Source organism: Sinohyriopsis cumingii, chromosome 2 (assembly GCF_028554795.1).
Source record: "Sinohyriopsis cumingii isolate HCF-2022 chromosome 2, ASM2855479v2, whole genome shotgun sequence".
Lineage (NCBI taxonomy): Eukaryota > Metazoa > Mollusca > Bivalvia > Unionida > Unionidae > Sinohyriopsis > Sinohyriopsis cumingii.
Genome location: NC_142962.1, coordinates 23905850 through 23922866, shown reverse-complemented (window position 1 = coordinate 23922866; position 17017 = coordinate 23905850). Strand labels below are relative to the sequence as shown.

The 17017-nt window shown below is 34.8% G+C and overlaps 1 protein-coding gene across 1 annotated transcript in view; it reads right to left on the bottom strand.

Annotated features, from left to right (window-relative positions):
• Nucleotides 1-17017, bottom strand: part of LOC149804475 (Golgi-pH regulating cation channel-like) — a 133100-nt gene that overhangs the window by 36175 nt on the left and 79908 nt on the right. Inside the window, exons 12-15 of the mRNA XM_089940689.1 lie at nucleotides 16505-16607; nucleotides 6384-6477; nucleotides 4889-4959; nucleotides 2936-3045 (exon numbers count right to left, since the gene is read on the bottom strand). Coding sequence (XP_089796815.1) covers nucleotides 2936-3045; nucleotides 4889-4959; nucleotides 6384-6477; nucleotides 16505-16607 — 378 coding nt within the window. The remainder of the gene's footprint in view (nucleotides 1-2935; nucleotides 3046-4888; nucleotides 4960-6383; nucleotides 6478-16504; nucleotides 16608-17017) is intronic.

Here is a 17017-nt window from a genome sequence, read left to right as displayed (position 1 = left end):
AATAACAAATCTTGTCTACAATATTTATTATACAGAACAATAAAAATTTGCATTATAATAACCATGAGAAGATTTACAATACTTATTTCTTACAGACATTTTTAAAATCCATTTATAAATCTATTTTTACTGGACTGTTAATTGTTCAAATATATACATATACATATACATATATATATATATATATATATATATATATATATATATATATATATATAGTGTAATGAATTACAAGTCATGGCATGAAACTTAAGCAAAATGGATTTCTATGTAAACAGTTTTCTGCTACAATTGTCAACATCGTACAATCATTTGTGTTCTACTTTCTGATAAGACTTGTCATAAATAAAACAAGAAATATCCACACAAAGCAAGAGGAAAAGTCAACTATAGCTGTTCACAATATATGCAACAGCTATTCAAAATGGGTGCATCACAAAGGTCGACTTGCATGCTACGATTTGCAAACAGCTTTTCACAAAGGATGCATAAAAAAGGGCCAGATGCATGTTACAATTAGCTCCACAGCTATTCACAAAGGATGCATCACAGACGGCCACTTACATACTACGATTTGCAAACAGCTATTCATAATGGATGCATCACAAAGGTCCCCATGCATGCTACAATTTGCTCAACAGCTATTCACAATGGGTGCATCAGCTACAATTTGCTAAACAGCTATTTACAAAGGGTACATCACAAAAGGCCCCATGTATGCTATGATTTGCTCAACAGCTATTCACAAAGGGTGCATCATAAAGGGCCCCATGCATTCTACAATTTGTTCCACAGCATTCATAATGGGTGCATCACAAAGAGCCCCGTGCATGCTACAATTTGCACAACAGTTATTCATAATGATGCCCATATATGCTACAGTTGCTCAACAGCTGCATACAGTTTGCTCAAGAGGTATTTATAATGGGTGCATCACAAAGAGCCCCATACATGCTACAATTTGCACAACAGTTATTCATTATGATGCCCATACATGCTACAGTTGCTCAACAGCTGCATACAGTTTGCTCAAGAGGTATTTATAATGGGTGCATCACAAAGAGCCCCGTGCATGCTACAATTTGCACAACAGTTATTCATAATGATGCCCATACATGCTACAGTTGTTCAACAGCTGCATAGTTTGCTCAAGAGGTATTCATAATGGGTGCATAACAAAGAGCCCCGTGCATGCTACAATTTGCACAACAGTTATTCATTATGATGCCCATACATGCTACAGTTGCTCAACAGCTGCATACAGTTTGCTCAAGAGGTATTCATATGGGTTCATCATAAAGGCCCCCCTGCATGATACAATTTGCTCAACAGGACTTCAAACAGGTGCATGTTATCCACCAATACTGGAAAATAATGCAGCAAACAAAAGGGCCATAATCTGTCACATGAATGGCTTTCCCATGTTGACTTGGTTCATCAGACGATTTATTCTTTCACATTTTGGGCTCATTTTCATCATATTTCATTCCCCCATTTCTCAAATTTGATCCCCTAAATAAGTTTCAATCATAATATGTACTTCAATGTCATTCATTTCATCTTTTAAATATCATACACTACTTCAGCCTTTAACCGACCGTCCTATTCTATGTATCCTAGAATAAGTATGTTATTGTCTGCATCCTAATAATAAAGTCAAACATGTTTAAGTGGATGGTATTGTGACCTTGCCTTAGTTTGGCATGCAAAACTTTCTTCAGTGCATTCCATCTTGAGCCATTAAAGATGTTAGACTCATTTTATCACAGTTATGTATATATTCATTTATCTTTGTGTTTTGCAAGATAATATTTAAACTGTACAGTTGGCAATGTTTACACCTAAACTTCACTTTATTTTCACCATCATCAGTAATTATCTTCAAAAAAGTCATGTTGTCTGAAGTCGTTTCAGGCATAACTAGTTGAAGTTATAATAAATGGCGTATTGTGTAACTATTCTGAATTCTATGCTGAAGAGAGAAGGAATGAAAGGAACTAAAAAGGTGAAAGCAGTATTTCTTAACATATTGCAGTTTAATTAAACTATTCTAGATTATAAAATAGGCATTTCATCTTGAGCTAATGAAGGTGTAAGATTAATTTTCTCTCACACAACATTTACTGAATTATTATAAACAAGATATGAATTTTGCCATGTTATTTATTACAAGCCTCTATTACTCTAATGTAAGAAGATTCATTACCTCTTTCTCTGTTGTTAGTGTTATCATCATAAACTCAAAATGAACTATGTAAGATGCATCCTAAAAAAATGTTCATTAGACAAAACCTAATAAAGGCACATCTAGGTCTTTAAACAACTTGCAGATCAAATTGCATCAGAATAGTTGTTTTTGTTGTTTTGGGTTTAACACCATTTCTCAGCACATGACAGGCTATACATGGCAGAAAGTATAACTGGCAGAGGAAGAATCCACCCCCACCCCCCAGTAAGAACCACCGACCCATGGAAAGCTACTGGCAAGCTTTCTCACAAACCCACATTGGCTTAGCCTGAGATTTAAACACACAAGGATACAGGTAAGATGGCAGTAATCAGTAAAGGCATGGACCACTTCGCCGCCCTGGACCCCATCATCAGAATATAACACTCCCTCATAACAATATGACCCCATGACCAAAATCATACTGATGTATAACAATATGGGTTGAAAAGAAAACATGAAGCTAATGTTTTATCTTTATTTCCTATTCAATATACCATATTTAAATACTTCTGATCATTCCTGCTATACTACAGTTATATAACTATATTTTCAATATATCAAATATATCATGAATTGGTACACACCACAGTTCTCACTAAAAGTTCTTAACATGGATGGTGGTTATGGACTTCCTCATCTTTATGTCAGGCACTAATAACAGCTGATCATTTATGTAAACAAAGCTTAATATAAAATGTAACTTACCAATGACAGCAAAAATAAGAGTATTTGTGAAATGCCTATACAGGCTAAGCTTGACAATGTTTCTCCGCAATCGAAGTGTTCTGGTCGTCTGGACAAGGCTAGAGAAAATCTGCATACAGTCAAGGAAAAGTAACCCTGATCTATCTCAATAAAATTAAAAATATTTTATTTAAAAACCAAGAAGCAAAATGAGTCTCAATAGGACTGATACCTCACTGTCCAAAAGAAACTTTTCAGGAAATCAAGAATAGATCATTTCTACTTTTCATCTGCCAAATGTTGAAACCACCTCTAACATTCTTGAGCAACAAAAATTTTAAATTGGCCATTTTAGCAGCCATAATGGATGCAAGATTGGCATCATTTTCATTCAGGATCATTAGTCTTCTGGTAAAGTCCCCATATCAATATGGCTTTCTATTTAGGAGGATTAGCAATCACAATGTTGGTCATACTGGACTGTCAGATTGGCACCACTTACATTTAGTACCAACATCATGGGAAATTTTGTGGTGAAAACCCAATGCTGACATCACTTTCATTTAAGAAGGACTAGTGACAAGATTTTCATGATTGCCACTGAGGTGGCCATATTGGATATCAAATTAACAATTTTTTTTTTTAAACTTATGACAAACTAGACACAATGAGGAGTCTTCAAGTAATACGACTAATATGACTTTCTGTTCAGCAGAAATAACAAGATTAAAGAGATAGCTAGTGTGGCAGATTGGTACTATTTTCATTTATGACCAACCAGACATAAGAAACCTTTAAGTGAAATCCTATGTTGATATGACCATTCATTGTGGACAAGTAGTGATATCAAGATTTTCAAGATGGCCTCTGTGGTAACTATACTTGATACCCAGTGGAAGAATTTTCATCTAGGCCCAATGCTGACATTATAAGAAATATTCTAGTAAAAACACCATGTTGATGATATTTTGTTTATAACTGACAAAAACAAGATTTTCAAGAGAGCTACTGTGGTGGCCATATTGGATGTCTGAGCAGCCCCATTCTCATTCCTGAGCATCTTGAGCTTGGTACAATGTGTGTATACAGTTTCAAGGCAATCCTCCAAGTAGTTTAGGAGTAGTAGTGATAACAAACCTGTACTAACAGATACACGGATGTATAACAGATGATGAACGATGGACAACAGGTCATCCCGTAAGCTCTTCCAGCAGAGCACGTAACATCCATTCACTTAACATCAGCACAGAAATGAAACTTCACACAGTGTCAAGTTGATGCATGTATGCATTCAAAATTGACTGATATTTATGATTTCTGCATGAAATAAACTGCATTTTACTTGGGAAAGATAGTTCATTTAAAACATCAATATGTGACCATCCTGGCCTGAAGAAACATTTACTCATGGCTCACATTTATCTGACAAACCCTCCTTTACAACAGATGATAGCTTACTACCATATAAAATACCTGTACTATACAAATACTAGCTGTACTATACAAATTTTTGAAGATACAAATTTCAGCAAGATGCATCAACCTTTAAAATCCAATAAAGATCTGAAGTGGTGGCTATGGTTTATAACAAAAGGATGCTATCATTCAGTGTAGAAGTAGAAGTATTTTTCCAGCAAGTCTTATAGTTCTAACATGGGTAATAGTGTCCAAGTACCGTACTTGAACATAAAACTGAACCCAAGTCAATAATGTGTAAAACAGGTCATAGTGACCTGGTTAAGAAGCAAGGGTGTTGTACTTAATGAACATGAATCCACATCCAAGCTTCTTGACTTCGGTATTGTCACTGAGATAAATGAACTTTTTTTCACAAAATGTACAAAAAAAACAGAACATGAACCGGACTCAAAATGCCTTCCCACTCCCATATAGCTTTGCTAATGGTGGAATACAATCTATGGATGCTCTCAAAACAACTACAGGACATGATGAATTTGCCATAAAAAGGATATCCACCAGCAGATAGAGGCATCAATGATTGCCAGAGGTACAGCGGCTAACAGTTCATTCTTGTCTTGAGCACCCTTGGGTTAAAAGAGATAAATACATGATTACATTAAGATCCATTAGAAACTATATTGTTTGTTACACTGTACTACATAACTAATGAAGTATTTTAGTTTGAAGTTTTTTCAAGATATCTATGTGTAAAGTTATGATATTACTTGTTTTTCAAATAAACACTTGTTACAAAGCAGCTTTAACATCTTCATGGAATTTAATTTCCTTCATCAAGATAAAGCCAGCTGTTACCACTCTGTGATGTGTTGTACATACAATATTAGCCAGTTATTTAGATTGACAAAATTTGGGGGCAAAATGGAGTACTCACATATATAGCTCTTTTATGCTGACATGTTCTCAAAGGAAAACAAAATCAATAAGACAAAAGTCATTATGAAAATGACAAAAGTTTAGCTGATAGCAATAAAAAGGTTTGTCAATCCCAAACAGTTCTTGGAGTACACATAATAAGTTGTTGTTGTTGTGGGGTTTAACGCCATTTTTCAGCACACGAGAGGCTATACATAGCGGCCAGTATTAATGGTGGAGGAAGAACCCGGGAAAACACCGGAAAGAACCACCGACCCATAAGAAGCTACTGGCAAGCTTTCTCACATACCAACATTGGCCGAATCCAAGACTCGAACCCACGCAGATAGAGGTGAGATGGCAGTAATCCGTAATGGAGAGTGCTTTAGACCACTCGGGGCCCACACATAAAAAGAGGTGCTCACCTGTGTATGTATATATATATATATATATATATATATATATATATATATATATATATATATATATATGTATATATATATATATATATATATATATATATATATATATATATATATATATATATATATGTATGTATATGTATATATACACACACACACACAGAGTAAATGTAGTATTAAGGCAGGTGCCTTTAGATGAAATACACCCCCATCAGGATAATATCCAATCATCTGTTAGAAATTTGAGGTATTTGATATATTATTTAACTGTGTACTATATAAGTGTGCTTATAAGTAAAATAAATTTACTGAAAATTTGATTCATGCAAAGTAGAGGCCATCTTATAAGTGCAATATACCTACAAACCAAAATCTGATAAAACTATGGGTAATATTGGAAACAATAATAATAATAATAATAATAATGCTTTATATGTAGAGTATGACTCATTAGTCAAGGACTATTCTCCCTTGAAACTCTAGATGTTTGCAGTACATACAAATACTATCAATTCAATTACTTTTACATTTTCATGCTCATAATCACATTCAGAAATGCATATATGAACTGCGTGTTTCACTATTGTATTTGTTACACAATACTTATATCTACAGTTATTATAGAATTTGAAAATATTATTGGTAATTTAATATTATCCAGTACAAAGTGTAGTATGTATCAATATTGTTTATAAATAATTTATTGTACTTACATTTAGGGACCTCATGCATCCTTCGACAGTGCCAGCAACAAAATAAAGAAAGCCAATACACAGGACCTTGTGCAGGGTTGGTCCAAGTCGGGGCCTGAAGAAACAGCAAGAAATGTGTTTTAAGAAACTAAAGGTATGCCTTGAAAGAAAGATGTCCATCTATCAAAGGCATAAACCCATGGGACCCAAACCAGGGACTACAAGATGTTTTTATTTTTAAAATCCAATGTAAAATAAAATTACTAAAATGAAAGTTATAAACCCAATCACCCTGTCCAAGAACATAGCCCACAAGCAGGAATGGTATGTATGTCATGATGTTACATCCTAAATCTACAATGAACTGGGTCAGACTTCACTGAAATTGTGACAAAAGATCTTAACCTAATGACACCACTCAAGAACATAATCCTAGAAGCAACAATGGTTTGAGAAAGGAAATACTGAATCATATAACTGAATCCAAATATGAAGTGAATGAGGTAAGGGGTTATTAAAAGATTAGGAGAAAAAAACTAAATTAAAAGTACCATGCTTCTTACCCCACTGCAGTATGCTAAGAAAGGCAAGTTTTTGATCAAATTATATTCCAAATTTTACATTAACTGGGTAAATATTAAAATATGAGATAAAATAAAATCTTTAATAACTTTAAAATGCCCTATATAGTGCCCCCCCCCCCCCGTTCCATATAGCAACTGATCAGTGTTAAGGGCAGATGTGTGATATTACATCCTTAGAAGAAAGTTAACTGAGTAAGAGTTCTTAAAAAAAAGGTGATAAAAAAATTAATCTGTGTTCTATGTGTAGCTCCTGACCCTATGGCCCCACACAGGAACACAGCCCTGGGGCAACAAAAGTAAAATATGTGAGGTACCATATACACTTGCTTATTACCCCACCCAGGGGCAGGAATGGTATTGAGAGAAAGATGTATGTGATGAAGTCATATTTAAAACTGGCAGTAAATTGATAAATTGGTTATAGAAATATAACTAATGAAAAAAAAGACTTTAAATAAATGTGTCCTCATCATAATTCTTTATTCCACAGCCCCACCTAGAAACAGAACCCTGGGGTAAGTGTCGCTGGGAGAAAGGGAATATGTGATGATAAGTTCCAAATATGAAGTAAACTGGATAAGGTGTTAGTGAGCTAAATAGCTGGAAAAACTTGAATCAGTGATGTCCATTGACACCCACAAATGGACAATCAGACGGTATATGCTGTTTAAGGAAAACAGAATAAATGTTATATTTAAAAAATGTGCATCTTTTCAAGGAAAAGAGTATTATTTTACAATGCATTTTTGAAATGAAAAGTATGGTTGGATTAAACTGCAACTCAATAATAGAAAATATGACTAAAAACAGCTATGTTTCTTATGATTTATATCTATCTTATCTAATATAAGACGTCAACAGACCAAAGGAATTATTTATGCCTAAAGTCAATGACATGGTTTGATCAATTAAAGCAATGAATGAAAACATATTTACATAACTCGAAATAGTGATTGAATTGAGAGTTCTGATTAATTGAAATGACAGAGAATTACAGGCCAATTAATTTCACTGCTTGAAATAATAATTGAAATGAGACTTACGTCCCAATTAATTACAGAGCTTGAAATAATGACTGAAATGAAACTTAATGTTGCCATCAATTTTGAAGCTTGAAATAATGATTGAAATGAGATTAAAGTCCCCATTAATTACAAAGCTTGAAATAATGGCTGAATTGAGACTTAAAGACCCCATTAATTTCGAAGCTTGAAATAATGGCTGAATTGAGACTTAAAGTCCCCATTAATTTTGAAGCTTAAAATAATGATTGAAATGAGACTCAAGTCCAATCAATGACATTGCTTGACATAAGACCAGCTGAATTTCTCAGTTCAAAACATTCACAATACAAGTTTTATATTTCTGCAAGTCAAGTTTTGTTGTTCTGCTAATGTTATCCTTTAGGTATTTTGAGAAAAGGCCTAAAAAATTCTGTGTTTCTGTCAGCCGACCATCCTTGTTTCTCATTGCCAATCCTAGCACTTGCCCACCCCCCAAGAAAGAAAAAAAAAATCACTAAAAATCACATTAAATATATATGTTAAAAAAGATAAAAGACCCATCTACCCATATTTTCAAGCCAGTACAACAAGAAACACATTTTTTCCTAAACACTAATAACAAAATAATGTATATAGATGTTTTATTCAAATTATGCATGGAACAGGTGAATGTCAGTTCTGAATTAAGTAGCCATCCTAAAATGTAATTAAAGCCTTGGAGGATTCACCCACAGAATTTATTTCTGATGAAAGTCACCCACTGACAGAACTTGCTTTCTTTTAGACTGGGTCACACCTCATATATATAAAATAGCATTTCATAAATTGCTCTAATGTTTTCTTTGGCAAATATGGATTTTAAAATTCGAGTTATAAATCCAATGTGCATTCTGGTATGACCAACTCGAGTAGACTAACTCTAGCAGGGTCTTCAGTTTTGTTAGTCTACAATGTAAGACACTTCATCCGATAATTTTGTTCAGGAGGGTGATGGGCATTTTGATGTTGACTAAGAGAGCAATGAAAGTCAAATTTTCAGGAGTATTGCACACAACTGGGAACCAATAATGATGCTTTTCTATAAAGTAAACTTATAATATTTTGACAGACTTTACTTACTCTGATGTTTTTTTCTCATTAAAAATTCAAATTCTCACAAAAGAAATGGACCTGTTTTCAAGTTTCATTGCCTTACATTTCAGTTGGCTAGAAAGTGATGAAAGCTGGGAATGCCGAAATCAGGTTAAGTTAAAATATTATTCTTTAACAAAATGAATAAAAATATATTATGCCTATTGGAACTGTAAGCAACATTTTGTTTCATTCAGGAAACATATCCCCCACATGAACCTACTTCAGCATACCTCAACTACCATCGCATTGCAACAAATTCAAATGTATGTTAATGGAACATGAAAATGTGTCCATTTGCTAGTGTCGTATTTTCATTTCACCAGGAAAACGACAGCACAGTAAGTACATTAATTACACATAAATTAGTCGAAGAGTGTCGATATAGGCGGCCAAGTGTGTGAGATATTCCTGAAACTTTGACTACTCATTCCAATGTCAACCCGTATCAAAACAGGCTATACAAGGCCGTTATTAGGGTAGTAAGACATAGCACTAAAACAAAAACAACATGTGATATGTCTTACATTGTAGGACTAAAGTTTTGTAACACACATAGTATAAAAGTGTAGACCAAATTTTGTCCATTTCACTGGTACTAGATAGCCAATAAATCAGCTGGTCAGTCTCACACAACTTGTGCACACTTCACATGCAAATCTTCCGAAATGAAATACATATCTACATCTGGATACCAGATTGTGTGTTTATTTCTGGACAGTATATTCACAGGAAATGTCATTCAAAATGAAACATATCTACATCTGAATACCAGATTGTGTGTTTATTTCTGGACAGCATGTTCACATGAAAATGTCATTCATAGTGAAGATAAGTCTTAAGTCTGTATACAACAAAACTTGCTGTCTTTATTACTGTGAAATTAATTGAACATTAAAGTTGTGGAATGTACTGGAAGCATAAGCATTTCAGAGATGTGTAAAATATGGACACATTTTGAGTGGTTGATTACATCTATGCATAAAAGTCTGTGATGATGCCAAGAAACAGATATTTACCATGCCAAGGTGTTGACATGACATACTGCAGCACCATGACACGCAAAGTCTGTAGTTATGACAAGACTTAGGTACGTTTTAGACATAATATATTGCAAGTCTGTAGTGATGCCAATAAGCAAATTTTTAAGTAAATTATGTTTCTCAGAGCATACTTACCTAATCACATTATGTCAGAAATATTAGCCCTGCTATCTTGCAAATCAAGCCCTATTAAAGATCAAAATCGTCTTTTCTGCTCTATAGACAAAGGGCAATAACTCTTACTCATTAGCTCCCATTGCCACCACCAGGTGTTGCCAGTTTTTAGCTGAGCAATATATTTTACCGGGTCATCAATACTACCTGAAAGCCAGTCAATGATCACCTTCATTCCTGCTGCTGGAGGAGCCAGAAGAACTTGTATCTCTTCCTCCTCGTTAAGACCCACTGATTTTTTTTACTTGATAGTCTTGAGCAGCGGTAGGAGGTGGAGCACATTCTGAAGTAGCCAACACCCCATAAATGTCCTTGACAAGGTCTTTAAAGCTAAAATTCATCCTGTTCCATGGTCGGATTCGAGTATGTCTGATCTGAAGGAGTTTCATCGCATGCAGAGTCCCAACCGTGGTCTGCTTGCAGCTCTGGAGAAAGCACACCAGGTGGCATTGAAAACTTAATTCCATTCCCTCTGAAAATGTCACTAGCTCTCCCTTCTGGACAAGCAGTGAACATAAAGAAGTCCCGCACTGCTGGAACTGCCAGTTGGTTTGCCTGGTGAATGGTCAGCCTGGATGCTTGCTCTATAGATGATGGCCGTCACTGGCACTGGCCACTCCTTGTGCCTGGTTGGACACACAGATTTCTCACTGAAATCTCCATCATAGTAAGAGTATGCCATTGACAGTATGGCAAGCTGAATGGATCTGTCACTAAGATTCCCATAAATCACAGCTGGATGGACCACTTCAATGAAAAGGTCCCTGTGCTGGGATTTCTAGACAGCCAGTGAAGGCTGACTGCTGGTGGCTGTGCAGTTTTATTATGCAATGGATCCAGTACAAATCCCATGTGTCCAGGCTTAAAGGCCCAAAGACCATGCTTGAACATGCAGGGATATTTAAACCACTGGGCTGCCTAAAATGTGTGTGTGCGTGTGCTCAACCCAAAGAGTTGCAATTGCAAGTGACACATTAGTTGGGTGGGCCGTCTATTCAAATGGTTGGTGAAGGCTGGCCAGCCAGTAAAAGTGCAGTGGTATAATGAGTTAGATCCAATGGATCTGGTACAATCACCATGTGTTCTGACTTACAGGCCTGAAGGCCATGCTCACATGTGCTGGGGACTTATATTCAAAGGGCTGCCTAAAATTGGGGGACACTCCCACAATGAGTCAGAATTGCCAACGACAAACTTTAGGTTGTCTTCTTGATTTATTCCATCATTCCTTCCCTTCAATGGATATTGCTCTGAACTTTGCTGCATTTCATGCCTTTAGTAGACATTTCTCCAGAAATGACACAAGAAGTGAAAACAAAGCATAGATCTGTATGTGATTCAGTATGTTACTAACTAGCTAATACTGAAGACAATACTTCCTCTGACCATGTATTACATACATATGCTACACAGATGATTTACACTTAGTATATACAAAACAAGAGTTCTGGGAGACTTCCATGCCCTGAACTTGCATTTATAGCATTTAGATGACATTTCTGATGAAATGACACATTAAGAGAAAACAAAGAATAAATCTGAAATTCATCATGTTATTAACTTGCTGAACTTAACCCTATCACTAATGGAGTAATCAGAAAAGTCACTGTCACATTCACAACTTATAGAATATGCTTTGAACTGATGCATTTCAAGTATTTAGCTGACATTTCTACTGAAACAACACAAGGGAAAGCAAAGCATAAAACAGAAATACAGCATGTTAATAACTTGCTAAAACCAACTCTATTACTAATGGTGCAAATGAAAAAAGACAAAGTCACAATGACCTTGCCCGGGGTCAACAATAGTGTGGTGCGACATCGTGTTAAAAAGATGAAGTCCATAAAGGTGACAAAATTGCTCAAATTTTGCAGAAACTTTAAAAATAAATACAACCTGCAGCAGACTGATTAATAGATCCAAAAGGAACGTTGGATGGTTCCATCAGGATACAAAAAAATTACCATTACAGCAGTGAAGCTAAGGTGGCAGGGTCCAGTTTCGTAAATTGGCCTCTGGCAAATTTCTTAACTTAAGGCTACGGTGTGACTTTTATTGTTTACTATTTATAGATATGGATATATTTGTGAACTAGGTGTTTCGGGCTTGTGTTGTTCTTGAAATTGATGTCAGGCATGTACACCTTCCATAGTTGCTCTGCAGTATGTTGATAGTGAAATACCAATAGTCGGCTAGGAAGAAGAGCTAGCCTCCCACAGCAGTAGACACGTAAGTTCAAGGGGTGACAACTATTCTGAATTGCATCAAACTATTTAGTAGACAATATTTTTCAAAATTTTCATCCAGGAAAAGGGCTTGCGTTTGCACTGTGAGCACCACATGCTGTGAAAAATGGCCTTTGGATGTGAAAAATGCATGTATAAAATAGGGGTTGGGGTGCATAAACTTCTTCTGCTATGAACTGCCATTGACTTACCTGGTCAAGTGAATACTATTCTTATGCTTTTGTTTTAATATAGGTATCTAAAAATATGGACCTTTTTGACCTCACTTGTGTATTTGATTTTTTATGATTTTTTTATACTAGGTCGCTGATTGTGGCATTAAATTTGTACATAAAAACTGGCCCCTGCCCCCTAAAAACTAGCAACATCTGGCAGTGGCAAGGGGAGGTAATGGGGAAGAGTTACTGCCCATTGTCTACTGAAATAGAGAGGAAATGACGATTTTTGTCCTTTACAAGGGCTGGATTCATGAGATAGCAGGCTAATATTCCCAATATAATATGTCTGGGGAACATATTTGAAGGAAAAATATATAAGTGGACTGACTGACTGGGAATTCATTCAAAAGAACAAAGAGAAAGTAAAAAGGACGTCAGGCCATTTTCAACTTTCTACACTTCTCCAAATTTCGCTCACTTCATTCTCTTCTGGCTGGCAAGAGGTAATTTCACCCAAATATTGAGTTGAGACCCTGACTAATTATGATTAAATGCACATAAAATGAGATACCAAGCTTTTGTATACCAAAATTACTTCTCAGAAGGAACAAGTTAAAATTACAGTTCTGATCTAGTAACATGTTATAGATATGAACTGGATGAGGGAAAATTTCTGACAAGATTTACTAATGTTTATAGGCATATTCCAAAATAAAAACTGTAACAGACATTTCTAATTCTCAGATACAGTTAAACCAGGTTATCTCAATTACATCAAAAGGGTGTCAAAATATCATCAACATAACCGGGTCCTGAGATATCAGGGTTCATAAAAAATGGTAACATAATTTTAAAGTTGTCCTTGACCTTTATTCCTGTATTTTACTCTTAGGTTTACTGGTCATAGTTTTAAGATTAATAATTGCTTTATTTATATAAAGTTTTACCTTAATAACAAGTGCTGTGATTTAGATTTTTAGACAGAAATCAAACTCCAGCTGTACACAGCAGACAATACAAAAAGAAGTGTTGTTAATAAATTACTCACGTGTGTACATGTATGTGCACTCTCTAAAATAAAGGTACTCTATTTTCTCTTTTAATTCCAGTCAATGTATATTTTGCAGTAAACATATAGTTTTAATATTCCTCAGTAGATAAAATAACCTTACCTATATGAACTTATCTAAAACATGACCACCCCTATGTAAGCAAAATGGATTTGCTTGTGTATTTGCAGATGAGAATGAAATACAATACAGATGTACCTACAGTTGCCATGAATCTAAATTCATACATTATTTAATGGAAATTGGTACCCTAATGCATCACTATGTCAAATTTTATGGGCTGAAGACAGAGCCAGAATTTTTATTTTAAAAAATGTTAATAAACATCTGACCTCACCTAATACACTGTAATGGCTAAAAGGAATGGTTGTTTTTTTCCCCTCTCATTCAAATAACTATTGAGATGCACATGTGTGCTCCAAATAATTTATGTTTGTTATTAACATCTTTTAATTTTAAAAATTCAATTCAGTGATTTTCAGACTCTGAATAACTTCACAATACTGAAAAAAATAATTGCTAGTCTCATTTTATGTAGAACCCATTGTCAAACAACATGTATAAACAAACAATTAACTATGACATGCATTATCATGTGGCTGTTAAAATGTAACAGCAATTACGTGCTACATGTACTTAAATTGGCCTAGATTTTGGGCTGCCCCAGTGTCCGAGGCAACAAACATAAACTACTTAATGAGGTCATCAAGAGAGGGGCTATTCATAGGGAAGCAAAAACCTTTCACCAAGTTTGCTTCTTTTTTAAAAAAATTAATTAAGCATATATAAAACTTGTACCATTTTAAAACACGCATGAATTCTAGAATGGAGTAATGCATATAATTATCATTAACCTGCAGAAAACAAAACTTGCATGACAAATTAAATTTGTTCCAAGCACCAATAATTACAGAAAATGCAACAATCAATCAGAATTCATTGCCTCAATCAGAAATACATCTTGAATCAATGGCTGATGAGATCATGGACTTCATTAGAATTTCTCAGGAAGAATTTAAATTATGTACATATGGATGATGAAGCTACAGTAAAATGGCTGAACGTCTTAAAAATCGAAATTGTTTGTGGTTAAGTGTCACCAGTGCTAAGCATATGTATGAAAATGTGTTTTTGAATTGTTTCAACAAATTAAGTGGGTCCATATGTTACTTCACACCAAAACTTGTGCATGACATAAGGGGTTATCAACTTAGCAGGGGTCGAGATAAGAGGGGTAAAATTAGCAAAACAAAGAAGGATTTTTTTCAGGACTGGACCAAAACACTCAACATAAATGGGTTCTCGAGATAACCTAGGTCAAGATAAGTGGGTTTGACTGTATCCGATTCTTATAATATCAAACTCCAAAAATCTCAGAATTGTTCTGAAGGAGTAAGAACTGTGAACAGCACAGGTTCCATCATTGCAGTCACTATAACAGCTCTGTTCTGTCATTTTCGGAGTACTCCGTGTATCCAAAAACATTAAAATGATGCAAACTCAACTCCTGTAAGACTTATAATAATGAAGACAAAAGTTTTATTTTTAATGTTGTAAACAATGTTTTTAACAAACTCTGATAAAATTTTCCTTTGTGACATGAATGAGATTTTTTATATATGATTCAATAGCATTTATTATCATAGAATGGTCCCAATATGTTTTTTTGGAAAGTGCAAGTAAAAAAAATGTGATAGCTTCATGCAGGCTGGGGACATGACTGCAATTTTGACACAGTGTTCTTGGCTTTTCTCAACCTATTTAGAGTTGACAAATAAAACATTTTTGTATACATCCAATCAAAGCAACAGAAAGAGACACCCTTGTCCGGTCACTCCTTCACTGCAATGCAGCACTAAACATTTGAGTTGGATGATGGGATTTCAAAAGTAGTAATGCTTAGAAGATGTCTGGCTTGCATGTTTTGGCAGAAATCCCTAACTAGTTATTTTGACCACCAAGAGAAGTGATTTTATATCACAAACAATTAGGGCAGAAGTAATTTTGAACCTATACTACCCTGGAATATATTACTCCCATCCCTGGGTCGTATGTTTAACAGAAAAACCCTAACTGTGTTTTATTGTATTTTTCTCCAATATAAATTGGTAAACTGCAACATAGCTGCATATCCCCAAATCTTTCAATGTTATGTTTAACTCCACTCCTGTGCAAGGACAAACCACTGATGTGCAAAGATAACAAATCTAAATCTTCTATTTTGCATATCCAAAGAACACCCCACCTCATATTCCAAGGTTAAGAATATTTATCTTGAACAGTGTAGTATGAGTTGCCAGAAATTATACACACATCCATGATGCATGAACAGAAAGTATCATCATACCCATCTTTACTTTGAAAAGTACAGAAATAATTAAGATATAACAGTCTTACATTTAAAAATTTCATAACATCAATTGTGGTTTTAACACTGTCAAATGAACCTGTATGTTGCTTGTTAAATGTCTGCAAAAGTTAAAGCACCATTAACATTCTCAAATAATAAAATACTTTCTGCCCAACAAATTTCATAAAACTTTGTTAAGAACTGCTGAATATAGAATTATTTATGGGAATCCATGTGCATTGCATGGACCATCATAATATAACAATGGCATCAACATTTTCAAATATTTTATTGTCAGATATAACTGCTACAGCTGTGACCATCAACAAATAAAAAGCAATATGATACTTGCAAATGTGTGATAATTCATGATACTCACTTTACAATGCCAAATCCTAAACTGACAATAATGACAAGCATCCTGGAAATGGCTCGCTTGAGACATGAAATGACCTCCGCAACTATCAAAGCTCCTTTGGTCACTGAAAATAAACAAGAGTACCATAATTATATGCCTACCCTGCGTTTAATAGTCTACTATACAGGCATCCATAGAGCATAATTCACTCTGTGCAGAAACCGTTATTTTCATATAAGACTTGCTATGACCACAGCTTTTAACCATTTGGCTGCAGAATTTGTAGTTTTCCTTAACTTTAGACCCCAGATATTATAGGTTTCTTAATTACCCTAAGAGAAAACATCTTGAAAATTTGTTAAGAAACAAAAGTCATTCTGCACAAGTAATTTTTCTTGAGCCACAATGATGATGACTTTTAATCTTTCTGACCCCAAAATAACAAGAATGTTTCCATTTCTTAAGTGCAAGCATACAACAAACTTTGGTCAAGGTTTAGGGTTCAGAATTTAAGTCTTAATTTTCAGGTTTTTT